A 22,429-nucleotide genomic window follows, 5' to 3' on the forward strand; every position below is an offset into this window, starting at 1 on the left:
CCAGGTTAAAGGCATCCACCCAGGATTTGGCCAATAAGTACGATATTGGATTTTCATTTGTATAACAGGCACTTTTATCCAAAGCACCACAGAATTGAAACAGCAGGGTCATACAATCCCTGGAGCAATTACAGTTTCAACAGTGACATCACTCTGCTGACCCTGGGATTCGAACCAGCAACCCACAGAGCCACATACTGAAATACTCAGGCATAAATTTTGGGATTCATGAGTTAACCACAAGCCAGATGGTACATGACTATGTTCCTGGGTGCCTACTGTAACCTAAGTGCACCCCCCCCCCCCCCACATCAGACTGTAAAATCAGGGTCGCCATAAAGGGAGGGAGAGGTAGAGCAATTACAAGCACCCTAAAAAACTAAAACATAATTGGACTGGTCTGGGTTGAAACAAAATCCAAAAGTCCACCTCTGCTTATCATTCACTTCTCTCAGTCTGTTAGGGTGATTTAATCTTTGTACATTTCCTTGTCGCTTGATTTCCTTAGATGAAGGAATGGAATGTTGACATAGTTTATCACATACCAATCCTGTAGCAAGCAGCAGACAGCAGACACACAGGAGGATGCCACACGCCAATCTCCAGAGCCAGGTGACGGAGGTGTCACCCTGACCGAGTGTCACCCAGCTGTTCACACAGGGAGCTGAGTTTTACCTTCAAGATTTCTGCATATCCGTGAGATGAATAAGTCAACATGCATGACTGCTTAAGAACGACACCTATGCATCGATGTAACTACCTCAGAAAAAAACCACAAGAGTCAACGTCTTATTGAACAAGCCACAAGATAAGCAGTTAAAGTTAAGCGTTTGGCTGGCTTTGGATTTTCTGGCATCAGATTTCACTTTCCTGGAAGAATCATGAATAAGAGTTGCAGTATTTTGCAATATTTGTGCATCTCTAGGAACAATGATCAGAATTGTTCAGAATATAATATTTTTGTGACTTTTATGGACAGGAAAGGATTTTGAGAAGAGTCTTTAGTGTTGTTGAGCTATGCTACTGGATAGGGCCATATACTGTGCTAAAAACCCTGAATTTTAACCAAAACAAGCTTGAACACTCACTTGAATCACAAAAGAATGAAAGAGAGAACATGACATTTATATAGCACTTTTTATGACACCCAAAGCACTTTACGGAACCAATGGGGAGCCACTGCAACCAGCCCTGTGTAGCCCCCACCTGGATGATGGGGCGGCAGCTGTTCTGCACCAGTACGCTACCACACAGTAACTAAGTTGGTGAAGGGGCAGGAGGGAATTCGTGACTTAGATATAGGGGATGATTAAGAGGCCAGATTGAATCCATCTTACATGGGTAACATTATGGAGAGATCCAGTGCACTGGAGAAGAGACCATACTGTTTGAAAAGGTAAAGAGGAAGAGGACCTCCTGCAACGAATGGATGGACTCAGTCATCACAACAATGAACATACCTTTGGGGAGCCTGAAGATCTCGATAGAAGACAGAAAGCTCTGGAGGAATGTTGTCTATATGGTGGCTAGGAGTCAACGTCAACTTGATAGCACCTACTGATGCTAAAAGCTAAAGCGGAGGTGATTGTCCTGGCATCCGGCTTCCACCTCTGCTGCCACACTGACAATAAGCAATAAATGTACAATGCAATATACTGCACCAATCTTACAGGTAAAAAAGCTTGATAGCTTAGCTTGATTACAAGTATTCACTGGCTCTGGTAAATGGCTCTTCAGTGGCTCTTCTCTACCGACATATGTCATGAAACATCACTTTTCCCTTTCTCCACCTTCAGGATGTCTATAGATTTTTTGTGATCATTTATCCAATACGGCAGTGTTTCTCAAACCGCTCCTCAGGAACCCCCAGTGGACCCACAAACATTTTTGTCTGGACTGTCTGGTAGGGAGTTGGGAGGGAGCAGAAACTTGGAATGTCTGGGGATCCCCAAGAACAGGTTTTAGAAACATGTCATTACAGGGTCACAATGCTCCTGGGACCAAATCCAGCAAGCAGGGCACGAGGCAAGGAACACAACCACACACAGTGGGAGCAAGCAGGACACAAGGCAAGGAACACAACCACACACAGTGGGAGCAAGCAGGGCACAAGGCAAGGAACACAACCACACACAGTGGAAGCAAGCAGGGCACAAGGAAAGGAACACAACCACACACAGTGGGAAAACCCAAAACAGTGATTTACCCAGCCATGTGATTTTGGACTGTGGGAGGAAACTGCACCAATATCTTTATAAAATATCCATCCATCCATCCATCCATCCATCTAATTATTATCCAGTACAGAGTCACTGCCAATAGACAATGAACCAAAATCCTCACACTCAAAAGTTACACTGCACATGACTAACAAAGAGGAACATATATATCAAACACTGTGGAAACTTATGATGGAGTATGAAATGATTAACACTGTACTCAAGTATCGGACTGGCATTACTGATCTAAGTACTTCTCAGGTTCACTTGACGGTCGCCCTTACATAAATGCTATAGCAAGTCAAATAGCAAACAGTCAACCTCTACACCAGAGCTTGTGAGAGGAGTGGGAGCTGGAGCAGGAGGATTTCAGCTGGAGCGGGAGCGAATGCGGAGCAGCATATTTGAAAAAAATTCAAGTGTCACCTGTTAATAAATAATTATTATGTTAATAAATAATAATAAATAATTTCTGCTTGAATGTGGAGTTTCCTGCTTCTGTTAGCCAGGCTACAGTTCAGGCTAAAATTAAAATACAGTGCAGATTGTTTTCTTTTTGGGGACGAGTGGTGAGCAGTTTCATTGGGGCGGGGTGAAAATTGGTCGGAGCAACTGTGAGCGCCGGGCGAAGAGCAGAAATTCTCATCCATGAGCGAAGAGCAGAAATTCTCATCGCTCCGCTCCACTCACATTCCCTGCTCTCCACTAGTGAGGCTGCATCCAACGAGACCTTTCTTTGGGAGGAGGTTAAAAAAAAATCCACCTGATGGATGCGTCTCGATGGGCCACTGTGGGGGGGGGTGGGGACAAAGATCAGCCTGTGGAATCCCATTATTTAAATTCTCACACAGGGTTTGTCTTCATCAAATGCTTATGCCCTTGTGAGTTTCTTTGTTAAAGGGATTCCAGGCCTTAATCTCCAAACACCAAGAAGTCTATTATTAACTGTAATGTTTCAAGTTCCAAGTTTTATTTTATTGTCATTTATTTGTTCCGAGGAAATTCTTATGCAACTGCTGCAGGGTAGGGGACGGGTGCAAGACAGAAGACACTATAAGAATCAGGTGACAATAACGAAGTAACAAATATGTGCAAAGCAGATACAAATAGACTAGATTTATCCATAAAAATGGGGGGGGGGGGGGGGGCAACATGCAGGTCACCAGCTGTTTAGCAACCTGATAGCCTGGGGAAGGAAGACTGAAATGGGTGGTGTGTGTGGTGGTGTATGATGGTGCATATGGTGGTATATGGTAGGGTATGTGCTGGTACGCGTGGTGATGCACGTGTTAGTAGATGTGATGAATGTGGTGGTGCAGATGGTGCATATGATTGTGCATGATGGGTCATATGGTGGCACATGTGATGTGCACTGGTAGCTCTTTCCAGAGGGCAGGAGTGTGAAGGGGGCTTGAGCTGGGCGACTGGCTGTCCCTGATGATAAACCTATCCCCCTTTGGCAGTGAGAGCAGTAGACTGAGTATAGTGTGGAAGATCTGTGCTAATTGTCTTTGAAGCTGTTAGGATGGTCCTTTGCAGAAGTTTGGGGTCCTGAGTATTTAGGCTAGCCACCCACGACATGGTGCATTCAGTCAGGGTGTGGCTGGGTAACCTAACCACAGAGGACCTCGCATTACTGCACACATTGCGAAAAGGGTGTGACTTTGAACGGTGTACCTGTGGGACACAGAGCGTTTTTTTCATTCTGCTTATAGCCATAATGTAAACGAAAGCTGTTTCTCAATCAGTTGCCTATTGTTGACACTCCAAACTCAAAAAGGAGAAATAAAAACAGTCTTGACCATATACAAGGCAAGCCTGTACCGACAGGAGATCTCAACACCTGCCAGCGTCTCTATATACCAAGCCAAGTGGGTAAACTGGCATAGAGTTTGCATAGAGCTGACTGCAAAATGAACTAACACAATAAAATCTTAAATGACATGTTAGTATACCACACAAAATAGAGAATTTATGTGAAAGAATGAAGAGAAAAGTGTTAAAATAGCAGGCTCTATGTGAGAGCAGAAGAATTCTTACAGTACTTAGATTATTGCCAGAAACAGCCTGCCTATTACAATGCCTGCAATATTCATGTTAAAATGTGTTCGGTGTCGCAGCCAGGATTCCTTTGTCAGACGATTGTGGCTAAGTGTCAGCTTTCCAGATAGTTTTATGTGTACTTATTTGCAACGAGCTGTTTTAAACCTGCATAGCATCATATAAACAGCAATACTAATCACTGCATTAGTTACTTTGTTTCAAACCACAATGGAATTCCAGTGTAATTCCAAAATCAAACTGAAAGCAGGACAATTCAATAGTGAAACCGTTGAAAATGATGAATCCTTAATGAAATGGTGAGTAGTTTATTAGTATGAAATGAGGTGTGCTGGTAGTAACAAGGACAGCAGGCGAGTTTGAGGTCCCTTTCAGAGGCTGTGAAATTACAGAACGCGGCCTTACAATTTCTTCTCTTGACAAAGGCGTACTGTCTGCAAGTTCACCCTTTTTCTGTGGTAATGGTAGATTCCAAAATGATTAACAAATGCACACCACAAATATTTCAAAACTACGATGAAGAAACTCATCCAAGGTTTAGTGGCATGGTTGCTTAGGAATGGAAGACATGATCTTTCTAGAGCAGACCTGGTCTGCTATTCTATTTTTAGTAAAGTATAATCAATATTATTGCAGCTTTCATGGGACATATATAATCATTAAATATTGGCCCCAGTTCACATTACGAAGGTCTTTGCCCCTCCAAGGAAAATACTTGCCCAAGACTGGTCTAGAGCCTGTTACATACCTAAATACAGAGGCTACTGTTTTGTAGGCCGAGCCATTGTTCAAATAACAAAACAGAGCTAATCCAAAAGCACCGCTGTGACCTCTAGGTGAATGTGTGTTTATGTGTTGGTGACGGGGATGTCCGCTGTGAATCTGTATAATCCTTTGTATGTTTGTGAAAGCAGAGAGTGCTGGTAGTGTCCTACATAGCCCACTGCAAATCCCAACCCCGGAACCAGGCCTGTTTGCATAAACACTGAAATTCACACAAGGAACTGAAACGTCTAATGCTGGTGATCCTTTCCTTCAACTTTATTTGCTTCGTTTGTCTTCGGATTCAATTTCTCCCCACACTTACCAACTTTTAATTGGTCATATTGTTAATTAGTGGGCTATCACTGGATGTTAATTCATAAGAGATCTTAAGGGTTTTTTACTCTTACTAAAACTTAAAAAGAAGCTTGTTTTTTCCCAGTGTAGTAACTGTCAGGGGCAAGGAGGTGACCCCTGGTAGGTGGATTTTAAGTCCATGGCACCAGGCGGCACCAATCATCAGAAGCCATCGTGAAATCCAGAAGGAAGCAGTTTCTTCTACACGTTTTGCAGGCTGGTGCAGTTTGGGGAGTAACCACAGCTACAGAACTCATGCAGAGAGGTGACAATGAACCCATCATACTAAAATTAGTACAAAATGTACAGAGAGTCGCTCTGTGTCCCGCATCGATAGAAGAGCTGGATGGATAGACAAAAACGTGGATAAACACACAAAGAAAAGTCAGAGACACCCAGACAGCTGTTGATTTGATTTTGGTTTATTTTCAGTGTTCCTGACAATCCCAGCTGCTGAAGCTGCAGCCTGGAACCACTGCGATGGCGTGACAGAGCAAAACGTCAAACAAACCTGACGACTCCAATCTGTACACAGAGCGCGAGCTTTGCTACATGCAGAATGGGCTCGTAGGGCAACGACTGAATTGTTCGAGTTCAGCTTAAATTTTGATTAGATGTTCAGAATCACGTCGATCTCTCTGTAGCACCGGAACATCAGATGTAAATAGGTTTCTCATACTACTTCTATAGTATGTTCCTGTTCCTATACAAGATGTCTATAAAATAAACAGAGAAAAATAATTCCTTTTTTTTCAAGGTACCCAGATCCCACTACATTCCAGCTCGATCTGTCAGCTACTGTTTAAAGAGGATTTTTTTGTGCTTCTTTAATTATAGAGACATATAAAAAGGCTTGTTATTTTATCAATTATTTTTCATACTTGACCAAATATATCCTGCATTCATGTACTTTATTTTAACAAAACAATAATTATGTAATATTTGAAAATTATGACTATTATAATACGAAATAAAAAATCTATGCAAATGTTTTTATAATGCTGTTATACATTTTTAAATATTTGTTTGTTTGCTTTTGGCCACTTAATTACACTAAGGTCATAAAAAACAATGCCAATCCCTGGTTTTTATTACAAAAAAAAAATCAATTTTAAATGAGGTGTGTGTGTGTATATAATTTATTTAATTAATTAATTAAATTAATGCTAATTTAAATTTTATGTTATGTTAAATGAATAAAACTGAAATATAACAGAGAAACCCATACAACACTATATCTCATGTTGTTTTGGGCAGGATATATTAACTTCTACCTAAGAGATCAGAAAATGCAATTTCATGATCTTAGCAAGTCAGTGTGCCTCACGATAAAACACATTGCATTGCAGGAACGTTGTCTGTTCTGGGCAGTCAGCACAACAGTTGGTGATACATTTTGAAAATATAATTCACCCCATTGTAATGTTCAAAATGTGTTTTTATGACAGCACAGAGAGAGTTTACATGTCGCAGATGCAAGTGCTATGGATTAATATGACCATACATTAACTTGTAAAGTAATACACTAACTGTCCAGTACAAACCAATGATTTAAGGTACACATCTCTAAAAATATTAAAATATCTTTAAAACTATTAGAAATTTCATAATGGAGGCATATTGAGCAAAGGCTCTTTACAAAAACATTTGTCACACTGTATAACAAGCTACAGACAAGTGCTGGAACATTAACTTACGCAGAATTCAGCTGGTTTTTATTTAAATTCAACATGCAGTATTGATTATTATGTTGTTTGAAATCTATTTAAACATGAACTTTAAACATTTATGTGTTGCTTACAATTACAAACAGTACCACAAATTAAAAGTGAATCCGTAGAAGTTCATTGGTTATTGATTTATGCGAAGGAGTTACTTTATTCTATCTTACTTTATTACAACATAAAGCTTTCCATAGAACTATGTCAATGTGATTTTTTTTGAGATATTATTAATACAATTAATTTGAGACCCAGTTATACTGCGTACTGTGAATATAAAATTGTCTGGTTGCTTGAATACCAGGCCTGGCAAAGTTTATTCCATCACTGAAATAAAACTAATTTTTAAGTTTTTTTTTTTTTTTTTTTTAAGAAATTTGGAACATGAGCCTTATTAAGAATTTTTGCTTTGGAGTCACAATGCAAATCATGGCACTGGTTTCCTCTTCTGAGGGCAGATGGATCACTGATTGTTGGCAGGCATTTTGGGGTGGGGTGGGGGGGGGGCAGTTAAAGGGTACATAAGAGGCCTGACAGAGGAGACATGCTATGGCTACGACAGAATCAGGCTTTTGGTCCTCCTGATGAGCTCCCAATGTAAATAATACTGTACACCAAGCACAGCACAGCACAGCACAGCACAGATCCAATATGACTTAACATTAAGGTCCAAAACATAAAGCAAGGTAACACAGTTTTGGCCCTGTGTCAGACTTCTGATAAAGGAGTTAATGGAAGGCGAAGCAGGTGAAATACCTAAAATAACTGAAAAAACAAAATGGCCGTGCCGGAAAGTGGGTGACCAGCAGGACTGGGGCTCATCGTGATTTTCTAGTTTGACATATGAACTGGGTTTAGGCAGTATTTCAAGGGGCCCAGCTCACGTCTGCGGCAAAGGCTGCTGGGAGAATCAGGACTGAATCTCCACCCGCCCTGTTTTGCCTTGAACCCACAAGGTCACTGAAGCTGTAAACACAAACATTTGGGAAAAGATCACACATGAGTGAGTGCAATGCCGGTAAGCGTAGGGCCAGAGTGGCAACCCGCGAAGAATCATTACCAGCCTGGCAGTCGGACAATTGTATTTAATGGACATTAATGGTAGAATGCCATGGCAACCCTGAATGAGCCTCATCAGCCCACCATGACTGGAAAGCGCACGTTGGGAGGGAGTCACTAAGGAAAACAGGTGAGGGGGGGGATCCTTGAGGTCAGTTAGTTTACAAACCAGCATGTGTGGGACATGAAGGCAGGGATGTTTCTAGGCTGGGTTTTGAGGGTGGGGGCGGGCTGAGGGTGATTGAGAAGGTCAAAAATTCCACTTGATGTCAAAGTATTCCGGGACGGACTTCTTCGTCACCGAATCCGCGGTCGGACCTGTGACATCACCGGAGGATGCTTGTTCTAGCCCCTCCGAACCTGGGAATGCTGGAGAGCAGAGCAGCGCCACATCAGCCTGTTTGCCTTTGAAACTCCAATCAAAAATCACGACACGTCACAGCATCACAACGCCGATCAGAGTCTTACAAGGGAATTTCCAGCATTATGGACATGACACTTAGACTGACATCGGCAGACAAAGTGCCTCAGTGCACGGACAAGCTAAGTATCAACAAGTCAGATTGCAGATCTTTATGCATGTAACCTTTTGGGTTGAATATAGACAAATCCTCAAAAGTCATATATTTATTTCAACATTAGAAATACACAGCATTTTACCATGATTATGGATGTGACATCAAACAGGCCTTCGCATGGAATTGCCCACAATTATGCAGGGGTCTCAAGTTTCATCAAGAGTTTGGAGTGAGTTTACATCTGTAGTGGCGGTCAATACGTGATACTTGAGAGCCCTACATACCAGATTCATCAGATCTTGCTCTTCCGCTTCCACCTTGCCTGCACTCCGTATACAAGTGCATCCATGTAATAACGTGCTTGCATGTATCTTGTTTTGGAATTTTAACCGGAAACATCAAATGCTATTTTCTGATTGGCTATTAACTCTGTCTGACTCGGGACAGCTATGAACTTGGCGGAATTCTGCACTGCACATGCCTGCGCATCGTCTGTTAATTCTGAATAACAGAACACCCTGGTGGGCCCTATCAGCGTGAGAAACACAAGCTGTGGCTTGTGAGCATGTGAACTGGTTGAAATGCGTGTGTCTCGCGGTCAATGCGTGAGGCTTGAGAGCCCTGATTAATTCACAAAAGAAAGTACAAACGACAAAGGTCGCCGTTCCCTCTGCTTTTTATAGCATTCATTACTAAAGTCTCTCACCAGCGATACAAACAATTCGAGGCTCCTCCCACTTGCCGCTGGGCAGACACCTGACCACGGGATTGTGCCTCTGCAGGAAGCCTTCCACGCAGTAGTAGCGGACGGCCGAGTTGGTCTCATAGCGGCTGCGCAGCTTGGTAAACACCCTGGCATTGCGGACGGTTGGTGGCTGACCGCAGGAGGCTAATAAGCAACGTGGAGGAATATCGGCGGACCATAAGCACTTTTAGTGTTTAAATGAGCTGAAACCTCCACTAAACTGAAACGATGCTACAGTATGGGTTAGTATAGTAGAGTATAGTATAGTGAGCAAGGTAAAAGTAATTCAATACAGAGTAGAGGCATAAAGGATACTCACAGGTACCCCTCTTGCAGGTGTAGGACAGATGGTAGTTGCAGGGAACATCGCTCCAGCGCCCCCCATCGTGCCACACCATCACCACACAGTCCTCCCCAGACAGGAAGTAGCTGTCGGGCTGACCTTTGTACCAGTTCTCATAGAGCTAGAAGGGTGGGGGAGTAGAACTGCATTACTTCGTTTACAGCTACGGAGTATGGGAGGCAGAAAGGAAGAGAGCATGGGAAGCTTAGAATATGGAAAGCACAAAGTATGGGACACAGAGAGTATTGGATGCAGTGAGTATGGGAAGCAGTGAGTATGGGACGTAATGTATATGGAAAGCAGAGAGTACGGGATGCAGAGAGTATGGGAAGCAGTGAGTATGGGACACTGTGCATGGAAAGCAGAGAGTATGGGACGTAGGGAGTATGGGACACAGTGTATATGGGAAATTTACAGTATGGGAAGCAGAGTTTGGGAAGCAGAAAATATTGGAAACTTGGAGTATGGGAGGCAGAGAGAAAGAAAGCATGAGGAGCTTAGAATATGGAAAGCAGAAAGTATGAGACACAGAGAATATGGGATGCAGTGAGTATGGGAAGCAGTGAGTATGGGACGCAGTGTATATGGGAAGCAGAGTTTTGGGAAGCAGAAAGTATTGGAAACTTAGAATATGTGAAGCAGAGAGTATGGGATGCAGTGAGTATGGGACACAGAGAGTATAGAATTCAGAAAGTATTGAAAGCTTAGAGTATATGAAACACTTTTCTTTTACAACTGAAGATGGGTTAAGTAACATGGTAGTGATCTGAATCGAAAGAAGCAGTGTTTTAGAGCTGCATTGCTTCTCACTGGCGCTCACAAGAGACGCTCACCAGTGGGTTGCTGTCAGACCAGCGGAAGTCCCCCTCAATGGTTTTGTCATTCAGTCCAGTCCACTGGTACTCCTTGTAATTATCTGAGGAAAATAAAGGGAGTTTCAACAATCATTAATGGAATCTGTGTAGTTCTACGGTGTAAATCAGCAGCTGGTTCTTACACGCAGTATCAGGCATTAGAGAGGGCACATCAACAAGGGTCAGAGGCCCCTGGAATATGTTGGGATATTTGCTAGATAGTTGCTAGAGGCTCCCCCAACTACTTTCTTCAAAGTCAACTGGGGTGGGAGGAGTTGGGGGGAGGGCACCATAAATGAGGGGAAAGTTAAGACAATTGCAAAGGCCCCTGCCTACCAAATTTTGGAATATAAGTCGATTGGTCTTGGCTGAGGCACCAATATCTCTTACATAGTGGGCCAAGCCAGTTACCACTGAACTTCCAGGAAGTCCCTGAGAAAGTAGTTTTAGTTTTTCTATTCTAGCCAACCTAGGGGTGATTCTAGGATTTTTTGATTGGGGGGCATAAGAGGATTCAAAATACATACTGATGGGCCAACCCCATCATTAGTGACTGACATGTTTTGAAACGTTAAGGGACAGAGGAGGGGGTACTCTGGGGGCCAATCAACTGTGGCCCCGCCCCCCTATTTTTGCCCCGAATCAACTTGTTGTAGACATGTTAGCCTGCCTGTCTCCCCCAAGCAAACCGTTCATCCAACATGGCGGTGCTGAACCGCGACGATGCAGCAAGGAGTCAAAGCGGGCAGCGGTCCTGCCGCCTGCCATGTTTTTCTGACGGGCATGGAGTCCGGCGCGGCGAAGGGTCACCCGGGCACCGTTAATGAAGTCCTGCTCCTCGGGTGTCAGGATGGAGACCAGATGGGCGCCGAAAAGGCGACACTGCTGCTCCGCCGCCTCCCAGCTCTGCCTGCCCGAGAAGTGCTTGTAGCAGAAGCCCTGGAACTTGTCCCAGCCGGCCTGACAGCGCTCCATATCTGGCGAGGAGCAAGACAGACCATCAGCAACTAACGGGTCCATATCTGGCGAGGAGCAAGACAGACCATCAGCAACTAACGGGTCCATATCTGGCGAGGAGCAAGACAGACCATCAGCAACTAACGGGTCCATATCTGGCGAGGAGCAAGACAGACCATCAGCAACTAACGGGTCCATATCTAGTGTGGAGCAAGACAGACCATCAGCAATCAACGGGTAGGGGGTTTGGGGGGGCACATAATGATGGGCCGGGGGTATGGAAAGAGAGGCGAAACAAGTACTTCCCTTCAGGAGAGATTAACAGGATATATAGGTGCTGAACTTTGGGTACGGCATGTTGAGCATAACCACAACCTTCATCAGGAAGAGTGATTTGTAGATGGGAGGATGGATGGATGTGTATAGTGATTTTTTGGGCACCTAGATATTCTGGGCTCCCTGATGAAATATCACCCTAAGCCTCCCCACCTGATTTTAAAGGGGCCAGGCATGCTCATGCTCGTGCTTGTATCTTCTGCGCAGTGATATGATTGGTGTGTGGAGTTTGGTAGAAGAAAATGGTTTCTAGGGTTTGTAGGTCCTCCTGCTCGATACAAAGTCTGTGGGTTACCTTGGTTGACTGGGTCAGCACTTCTAATAAGAGACATTGCTGTTGAATTTTTCGAACGTATTTTTTGGTGCTTTAATCACAACTGAAAGAACGCCATTCAGTCCCATTATATTCGAGAAGACTGACATTTCTATGGCTGATATCTCCAAAAGCAAGCAACTCCCAGGAGAACCACATAGATAGCCAGCCAGACAGACAGACAGCCAGCCAGACAGACAGCCAGCCAGCCAGACAGACAGACAGCCAGCCAGACAGACAGGCAGCCAGCCAGCCAGACAGCCAGCCAGACAGACAGCCAGCCAGCCAGACAGACAGACAGATACAGTAGATAGATAGATAGATAGATAGATAGATAGATAGATAGATAGATAGATAGATAGATAGATAGATAGATAGATAGATCTAAAGCCCATCTAAAACATTTTTTTCCAGTTTTTGGGTGAACTGCCCCTTTAAGTTTCCAAGGGCCCCTGTCGAGCGCTGGGCCCCTGAATCTCTCAGCGTATCTGTGCCATTCTGACGCCCCCTGCTACAGCTTTAGCATGTTCTCCACCAGCCAATAAAACATTTGCTTTTCCTACACAGATACAAAAAAGAGGCCTTAAAAACAAGGAGGTTAGTTAAGGAAACACTTGAGGCAGGGAAACTGGCTGAGGAGCCGGAGCCGCATCTAGAAGAAGGCAGACGCCATCGTGGAGTGGCCAGCTGCGCCTCATTCAGCGCTAAAAACGGCGACGTCAGAACCCCCCAGAGGTGCTGAGGGCGTAAGAGGTCTCCCAGCATGCCTTGCGCGCCCTGCCGGCTGCCCCCCGACGCCGTTGCGCTTTGTGCCAGAGGCGTCATGCAATCACGCTGACAAACACTAATCTTGACAGGAAGGAAGCTGATGGCACCTGGAATAATTGCCCCCTCCCCAAAAAGAAGGTTTCATTTTAGTGTGAGCAAACGTAAAGGTTGATGTCCATTTTCCCTGAGTTTAACAACGCAGGGCACGCAGAACTCGCTGTCTCCCATCCCAGCTGACGGATTGGTTTTATTGCACCACTCCATTCGCTACAACATCCCCCTGAACACTCGCCTCTTCGTTTTTGTCTCATCTCATTTAGTTTCTGTGAAAGAAACCAAAAAGCCTACTGAGTAATTTAATTAAGTAGAAAAGCTTGTTTTTCTCCAGAGTGAAAAGGGATCGAAGTTAGGATTCTAGGAGGAAAACACTAAATTGTGCCTCAGATGTTACACAGTTTTATACCCTAACATTTACTATAAAAAAACCCATAATGTAAAAGCTCTAGATACTTATTTTTGGTTCCTTGGTCCTAATGTAGGACTGTTTGAGCAATGGTATAAAAATGGCCTTTAAAAGGATCTTTACTTATAAACCCAATTCCAAAGGGCTGCAGTTTCATGCAGAGTTTCGCTTTACGCTCCTTTATATCCGCTTACCAAATGCCCCGCAAACCATTTGATTTTTTTTACAGTTTGCAGCCACAGTGCTTTTGCAGCATTTCTGGCACCTGTCTGCGTTCCGGTGGTGTCGACGTCACGCTTTTGCGCCCCCCCCCCCCCCCCCCCAGTGTGAGAGTTACTCACAGAGCGGAGGAAGGTGCAGTTTCATGATCTAAGCGCTTTCCCGCAGAATGCCGACACGGTCCATCCATTTCACTTAGTTTGCATTCATTTCATCTCCTTCGTGTGTGTGTGTGTGTGTGTGTCTGTGTGCGTGTGTGTGTGTCTGTGTGCGTGTGTGTGTGTCTGTGTGCGTGTGTGTGTGTCTGTGTGCGTGTGTGTGTGTGTCTGTGTGCGTGTGTGTGCGTGTGTGTGTGTGTCTGTGTGCATGTGTGTGTGTCTGTGTGCGTGTGTGTGCGTGTGTGTGTGTCTGTGTGCGTGTGTGTGTGTCTGTGTGCGTGTGTGTGTCACAGTGAGAGGCTGCACTCTTACCCGTCTGGCAAAGCTCTCCCCCGTAGGTGGGCAGACAGAGGCACTTGACGGACCCCTTCTCCTCTATGCAGGTGCCCCCATTGGCACAGGGGCTGTCCAGGCAGGGGTCTGAAACACAGTGAGAGGAGGACAATGCCGGCAAGGCCAAGCCAGTCCTGCATCTCCAGCAGACTCACAAACCGCAGGGTCGCATGTATTGGTTCTGCTGCTTCGCCGATGATGTTATCCTGGTTTTTTTTTCCGCGACACGATGTTGAGCGACGGGAAAAGTGACACATCGACACTTTGGTGAAAACTCTAGTCTCACTGATTCGTAGTAACAGAGGACGCAACGACAGTGGATCTCGTTTCACCTTCCAGTGCTGGTGTGAGCCGCTTTCTGCTGTTCTTTGATGGAGTACATGCCATGCTCTGAGATATGGTACATTAAGCATTAGCTGTACTCACTGTTCAAAAGTGGTTCATAAATTCACAAATCTCTTGACACATTGATAGTACCCCACTAAATACAATCGGTACTAAATAAGACAAATGAGGTGTGTGATCTGGGATACTTACTAGCTTCAGAGTACCCGTGAAGGTGTGCGACACCTGGACTTCTAACCATGTGAGTTAACAGCTCACCAACCTACGTTCCACAAATTTGTTCCCACACTGTCATATCTGGTAATGCCGTTTGCTCTTCGGTGTCGTTCCATTGTGTGACTCTTTTAGAATCTCAGGGTGTTCCACCTGTACTTTTACCTTGATGTCCTTTGAATTAGTTTGGAGTTTCAGTTTTTTCAAAAAGTGAAAGCTAATGTTTGAAGAAACAAATAAGTTTGAATGTAACCACCAAATAGTAAATTGCCCTCAAAGCTTCACTTTAGCAAAGGAAAATCCTATTATCTGTCAAAAATGAGTCATGTTTTTACCAAAACCTTACACTTACTAGATTATTTGATTACTATTGTCCTTACCCTTAATCATGCAGTGCTATTTTTTTGGATGAGTGTAGATGCTTGGCCCAGAAGAGGGAGCTCTTTGATTGCGCATCGCTTTCTCATCTTGAACTCACCCACTCACAAAACAAGTGCACAGAGATTTCAGGAAAGAAGGGTAGAAAAAGGCATCTACAAATGAAGTTAGAGTTACATTTTCACTTTTAATAATTAGGTTTTCCTCTGAAAGTACACCTATCTTTTTATAAGAGCATCAAACCAGTTTTACACCGGAGCTGTACAAAAAAGGATACTATAGGTTATAAAATTCTAGCTTCATTAAAATATTTGCCTTAACAAGACAATTGTCATAAACCACTGTTTTTTATATATTTTTTTCTAGTACTTTTATGCATGTTCGCGCAAAATAAATTAAATTTGCAACAATAAGCAAGTTTGCAGTTGAATATTTTTTTCCAAGTTTTATTCAGTTTTACTGTCAGTGGGATATAACAATTACCCTGACAGAGTCATCGCTCCTTCCAAAGGCGAGAAATTGTGCAGGTACACAACCAACCATTTCTTTTCAGTACAAAGAATCGCTCTCCCGCTACAGAGACAGCAGGTCTCTCCCAGTGTTCATCGCAGTGGAAGGGTAAGGAACAGTTCCCAGAATGACACAGGAAATCAACGCTGAGCACACGATTTAAAAAAATGCCACAGGTCCTCAATATTGAACTGAAATGGGTGTACCCGCTCTTTTCTTGGCAGTAAAAAGAAAAAAAAAATAAACACTCTTATGGTCTACAGCACTAAAAATAAAACTTGTTTACACTGGTTATGGAAAACCAAGACCCATCCCAGCTTTGGGAATTACCTGCGTGTGTGAAGACCACTATTTTAGTTTGGCTTGTAATGCGGTTCAGTGATGTTATTTGCAAAATGAGAAAGGTAGTGAAGCATGAATCCATCACTGTCACCCAATGTCATTACACAATGTCGCAGATATATGCTGCTTTCTAAGCAACCTCTACCACCCTGGGACAAACAGCTACATTCTGAGCCCCTCTGCAGAATCAACAATTCCCATTGGTTTTCTGAGTTATGCTTGAATTGATGTGAAACATTGGGTCACTTCAGGTGAGGAGAGCAGCTTCACGTGCGGGAGGAACCCACATAATCGCTTAAGATTTGCTCAGCTGTTATTGCGTGATACTCTGAAGAAGGTTGTGGTCTGCATCTTTGGATCGATCACAATGGCATTTCTGGTTTCCTAGTTTTGCTCATGCTGCCTAAAGTAGTACTGCCCCCTTCTGTCAATTTACCGTAATTTCAGGTGACTGGAACCACACATCAACTAAAAGGAAACAGAGATCTACACAGACATGCAAAGGCAGAGAGGACTTCTTTCTCACTGAAAAAGTGGGGAAGAAAGAAAAAAAACTTATTTTTTTCCACAGAAACCATGGGTCCAAAAAAGGAGTACGTACTTCACAGAAGTTGCGCCTTCTAACAAAATGACAATGTCATACGCAGCAAAAAAATCAATTTGTCTGACAAACACTTAATGTGGAGTCGTCCCATTTGCCAGTGCCCAGTTCAAGTGGGATCACACATGACGGGGGTTGGGGGGGTGTTGTAGTGTTGTTGTTGAGACAGACAAAGGAATCGGGTGGAGGAAGGGTGGTGTAAGCAAGTTTGGAGAGGAACGGTGTGCTAGTGGATGGAGGAAGGTGGTTCGGGGATTGGAATTTAGTGCGTCGTCAAGTTGAGAAGTAGAAGGAGGGTGGTTAGGGTGGTTAGAGTAGTGTAGACGTTACCTGAGACATTCTTGGCCCGCCCCACCATGGACTTTTCATTGGGCAGGCTCCCCAAGGTGGGAACTCGGGTGGCTGTAAACTCAATTTCAGTCTTGTGCGTGTCCATTATGAGCGGGGGGGCAGACATATTGACCAGGTCCTCCAATAGATGCTCTTCTTGGTTAATGGATCCTTGGGGTAGATGGGTAGTGGATTGGCCTGGGGGCTCGAAGTGCCATTCCGTAGAACTGGCCGTAGCGGAAGCGGGGTTACTCATGTTGGTGACCGGCTCAATCTCAGTCAAGAGGCTGGGTTTCTCTGGGAGCAGATCCAGCCTGCTGGCCAGATGATCACCGCTGTATTCCACATCGGCATGTGACTCCTGTGGCGTGGCAGTGGATGGCTGCATGTCCCAGCTGAGTGTTTGTGCTTCTTTAGGTAGCAATGTCACCACAACATCTTGGAATGGAGCTTCAGTAAGCAACTGATGTCCCTCTTCCTCCTCGTGGTCAGAGGAAGGGGATTCTGCATCCAAGCTGTTGGTCGTTTTGTTGGTTTCCTCTTCAGAATCAGTGAGCGATGTTGGCATTGCGAACAGATGTAGAGATTCAGTATTGATAGGGCCTTCACCAGAGTCTGAATGTGCCTCTGTGGATTCCCCTGAATGTGTGGTGCTGCCATCGAACTGATTAGGTTGGCTCGTAGACTCCAGCTCTTCACCAACTAACTCGTGCTCAACACTGCCCCCTGGAGACTCCTGCGCAACACTACCCTCTGGAGACTCCTGCACAACACTGCCCCCTGGAGACTCCTGCGCAACATTGCCCTCTGGAGACTCCTGCGCAACACTGCCCCCTGGAGACTCCTGCGCAACACTGCCCTCTGGAGACTCCTGCGCAACACTGCCCTCTGGAAACTCCTGCACAACACTGCCCTCTGGAGACTCCTGCACAACACTGCCCTCTGGAAACTCCTGCACAACACTGCCCTCTGGAGACTCCTGCGCAACACTGCCCTCTGGAGACTCTTGCACTGCCACTGTGGGCTCCATGGCATGCTTCTTTAGGTCATCTTGGTGCCCATACCCAGGTGGGACAATGGTCTCTGGGCTATGGGCCTCGAGTTCACCAGGCTCACTGGGTCCTGGTACACTTTGGGAGGTGAGATGGGACACACTGACAGGGGTAGGGGAGGTGAACAGGGAAGCTGCAATTCCGTCTGGCCCGATTACATCACCAGATCCGACCTCCTCGGGCCTCTCATCTGCAGCATGGCCTTCAGTCAGGTGACCTGCTGTGTTGAAAGAATGATGGGTTAGAATATTGAAGAATTCCTAGTTGCCGAGTAGGAAAACATGCATAGACGGACGGACGGACAGAGACAGACAGACAGACAGACAGACAGATAGATAGATCAGTGTTATTGCCCATGTTCCTCTGGCCTCTCCAAACAAGCCTCTATTAGATGAAAACAGAATAATCTTGGTGCAGCCAACTTGGTCCTTACCTTGGGAAACAAGAGCGGTAGACGTTCCCTCAGTTCCTCCTGCTACCATCTCCTCCAACTCTTGTGTATTTGTGACTGCAAATGAGGCTGATAGGTAGCCTGATGCAGTGGTGGTCTCCTGCGGAGAGCTCTCTGAGGGGCTATACAAAGAGGTGGGTGCTCTACTTTCTGAATGTACATCTGGGATGCTAGCAAGGAAGGTGGTTTCGCTCCCTGATGCTCCAGCGTTTGTTGTGGGAACGGGGGAATTTGCTGTGGGCCCCTCTGTGTCTTCTTCTAGCTTAATGATTGTGTTATCAGGGGTCACAAAAGCGTGATCGGGTTCTGCATTTGTCTCAGGCGTGCCTTGATCATGCGTAGAGTCTCCTGAATATTCAGTCATTGAGGTGGGCACTGGGACCTCCAGGGCGATGGTCGGTGTGCTTTTATCAAGCCTGTGATTTTCTTCAGAAAAGTCATCGGCTTCTGGGTTCGTGACGGGCGTGGGCTGATAATGCTTGGGATTGTCTCCTGGTGTTCCAGAGGCAAGGACTGACTCCTGAGAGGCCAAGTGAACTTCCTGTGGGAGCTGGTGCTGTATGTGGATCTTAGTCTCCTGTACAGGAACCCAGATGTCACTGGTGGGTTGTAAACTCTGGGGATTGGATAATGGGGTGACTTGGGACTGAGAATCACCAAAGGAGGGCAGATTACCGCTGGAGGCCATGGTAGTGGGGGGTTCCTGCCTACTGCCATGTACTGAGAACGACTCCAGTGCACCCTGGGCCTCTCTCTCTTGTTGTTCTGTCCCTTGACCTAGGCTGATCTCCTCAAGAGGCTCCATTAAGGTCACTATGTACTGGCCTATGTCTTCCGGCTCAGTGGCGAAGTAATCCATGGGAGAATCGGTGTGAGGACTCCTGTTGCCTGCAGAGATAGAGGAACCAGCACTAAGTAATACACTCTCCTCTGGGTTTTTGAAGCTCAGTAGTTCAACAAATTGGCCTCAAAGTCCTGTAACTGCACCCAGTACTGGATGAAGTGGTTATGGGAGAGGCATGGATGGATGGATGGACGGATGGATGGATGGATGGATGGATGGATGGAGGGAGGGAGAGATGGATCGATGGATATATGAATGGAGGGAGGGATGGATGGATGTATGGATATATGGAGGGAGGGAGTGAGGGATGGATGGATATATGGAGGGATGGAGGGATATATGGAGGGAGGGATGGATGGATATATGGATGAGAGAGGGATGGATGGATGGATATATGGATGAGAGAGGGATGGATGGATATATGGATGAGAGAGGGATGGATGGATATATGGATGAGAGAGGGATGGATGGATGGATGGATATATGGATGAGAGAGGGATGGATGGATGGATGGATAGATAGATATATGAATGAGAGAGGGATGGATGGATATATGGAGGGAGGGAGGGATATATGGAGGGATGGATCAAGAATAAAAATAATTTTAGAAAACTCTGAATCAACCATTTCAGCCCTTCTTTTATAAGGTCATGATAACTATGGGAAAGTTGGCAGTTTAAAAGCCCAGCAGCCACATTTAGAAATGCCTTAATCCATAAAGGAGGCTTTGATTATGATGAGAAACAATCCCCAGACAGGCAATTATCGCCACCCATAGCTGGAATTTAAAACTACATAATATGAAACCATTGCAATAGATTACATATCTAATTCATCCGTCCAGTTTCCATTCCCACTTATGCAGCCAGCTGTTCCAGGGAACACCCCATGGAGAAGGCCAGGCCACTGCAGGGCGACGCTCCCAATGCTCCCAAGGGGCAATTTACTGACACCAGTTCACCTAACTGCACATTAGTAGAGTGTGGGTGGGAACCCACAGAGAGAATGTGCGTCCTGCTCACAGGCACAGAACCAGGGGCAGCAATCGAACCCACTGTGGGGGTGTGAGCAAGGCCATCTTAAAGTGGGGGATGGGGGGGGCAATACAACTGGGGCCCAAAATCTGTAGCAGTGTTATACAGTGATATAGTGATTACACACACACACACACACACACACACACACACACACACACATACATAAACACAGGCTAGTCCTTGCCCTGGCAAAAGATCAAGCAAATCTGCAGTCACCAAATGTCAGTTAACCCTTCTGGGTCAGTGGTGTAACCCACTGCCTGTCACGGTCGCTTTCTGACCTCTGAAGCAGTACACGTCATGCAGACTGTGTGGCTCAGGGAAGCCTGTCTGGTTACTGTGGCGGTAGATGGTTTTGACCCCGGGCTGGTTGCCTCCACACCGCTCCCTAGGGGTGACGATGGGGTAGCGCACGCTGCCATCCGCCAGCCAGCCCGGGCTGCAGTGGTCCAGGCCGTCGTTCCAGGCTGCGTATAGCTGGCCAGTGGTGGCCAGCTCAGCGCCTGCGTTCTCGCAGAAGGCTTGGGCCTGATCCAGTGTGAGGCGCTGTGGGACAGAGCTATGGAACACCTCACCTGCACGGGAACAGACACACATATTGGCATCTGAATCCGACACTTGCAGGTCCATTTTGGTTTCAGTTCGGTGCAGTCTGTGGGTTAAGATTCTGTTCCTATAACCAGAAGGTTGTTGGTTTAAATCCCATAGCCAGCAGAGTGATTCTACCATTGACCTCTAAGCGAGGCCCTTAACCCCAATCGCTTCAGATGTGCGGGACACTGGCTGATCCTGTGCTCTGCTCCCAAACCTTCCGCTTACCTGTGTATTTATTTCTAATGGAGAGCAAGATGGAGGAGGTGAAAACTGAATTACCCCACACAGACAAATAAAGTAGATACATTCTAATGTGCTTTTTCTTGTCTCCACTTAACTCAAAAGCACACTCACATTAGAAGAGAAACAAAATATTCAGGCCAAGCTTCTATTTATGAGTTTTACAGAACTACTAAATTGCACCATTAAAACCCTGTAATACATAGTAAAGGATTGAATTGGTCTTAATGTGATGAGCTAACCCAAAGAGGACTGAACTGAAAGGAAAAAAGAAGCTTTAAGCTCTGCAGACAGAATGGGGTTCCCACAGTCTGAGCAAGCCCTGAGGTGGTCTAACGGCTGCCTAGCGGGAAAAAACACCCCTTTGTTCACTTTGAGTGTTTGCCAGTCCACAGCTGTGGTGTTACACATCAGCCTCTGCCAGATTGAGCACAAAGCAGCATGCCCGTTAGCCCGCAAGCCTGTTAACCCGTTAGCCCACTAGCCCGTTAGCCCGCAAGCCTGTTAACCCGTTAGCCCGCTAGCCCGTTAGCCCGCAAGCCTGTTAACCCGTTAGCCCGCTAGCCCATTAGCCCACTAGCCTGTTAACCCGTTAGCCCGTTAGCCCATAAGCCTGCTAGCCTGTTAACCCGTTAGCCCATCAGCCCGTTAGCCTGAGCCCTCACTGTGATGGCAGCCCCAGGCTCTGTCTGGGCCTCCAAACTGCACCAACACCCTTCGCAAAATGACTCACAAATGGTCGTGATCTGCCATTTCATACAGGCACCAAAACTGAGTTGAAACCCATATTGATGACACCTTGCCGAATTTCTGACAGTCCTTTCTACTCCTGATTATAAACATCACAAACTCATCAGCTATGGTGAGTGAATTACACCGATCATCTGGGGATCACAGTGTGCATGTCGTAAATATCTGTTCTTGAGTCTATTACTGTTATTGTAATCTTGTGTTTTGCATTGGAATATTGTTAGAGTTATTATTACTTATCTGAATGAATATACAGTACCAGACAAAAGCCTGGACACGCCCACTTTTTATACATTAGTCTCTATTTTAGCTGTGTTATTCACCTTACAGTAAAAGGCCTCTTGGCCAAGAAAATAATACATATTTAATATTGCAATAACCAAGAGAAGTGTTGAACATTTCATAATTTTTTCATAGTTTAGATTCTTCAACCAGCTTCCAGATGTAGCCACCTGGAATGCTTCTCCAACAGAAGGAGTTTCTGCATGTTGGCTACCTTGCTCTTACTGCTCAATCCAGCTCTATAGATAGGGTTTAGGTGGGGGGGGGGAGGGTT

At 45.3% G+C, this 22,429-nt stretch overlaps 1 protein-coding gene across 3 annotated transcripts in view; it reads right to left on the bottom strand.

Moving 5' to 3' along the window:
- Nucleotides 1-6,816: 6,816 nt before the first annotated feature.
- Nucleotides 6,817-22,429, bottom strand: part of LOC111853526 (brevican core protein) — a 32,645-nt gene continuing 17,032 nt past the window's right edge. Inside the window, exons 6-14 of one of the 3 annotated variants that reach the window (XM_072705637.1) lie at nucleotides 20,571-20,864; nucleotides 18,391-19,296; nucleotides 16,906-18,174; nucleotides 14,166-14,273; nucleotides 11,458-11,616; nucleotides 10,619-10,701; nucleotides 9,762-9,906; nucleotides 9,404-9,586; nucleotides 6,817-8,548 (exon numbers count right to left, since the gene is read on the bottom strand). In XM_072705637.1, the coding sequence (XP_072561738.1) occupies nucleotides 8,430-8,548; nucleotides 9,404-9,586; nucleotides 9,762-9,906; nucleotides 10,619-10,701; nucleotides 11,458-11,616; nucleotides 14,166-14,273; nucleotides 16,906-18,174; nucleotides 18,391-19,296; nucleotides 20,571-20,864 (3,266 nt within the window). In that variant the 3' untranslated portion in view covers nucleotides 6,817-8,429. Of the gene's footprint in view, nucleotides 8,549-9,403; nucleotides 9,587-9,761; nucleotides 9,907-10,618; nucleotides 10,702-11,457; nucleotides 11,617-14,165; nucleotides 14,274-15,289; nucleotides 18,178-18,390; nucleotides 19,297-20,570; nucleotides 20,865-22,429 lie in introns of those variants that run through there. The other 2 variants (XM_072705636.1, XM_072705638.1) reach the window with 2 other exon arrangements.

Source organism: Paramormyrops kingsleyae, chromosome 23 (assembly GCF_048594095.1).
Source record: "Paramormyrops kingsleyae isolate MSU_618 chromosome 23, PKINGS_0.4, whole genome shotgun sequence".
Lineage (NCBI taxonomy): Eukaryota > Metazoa > Chordata > Actinopteri > Osteoglossiformes > Mormyridae > Paramormyrops > Paramormyrops kingsleyae.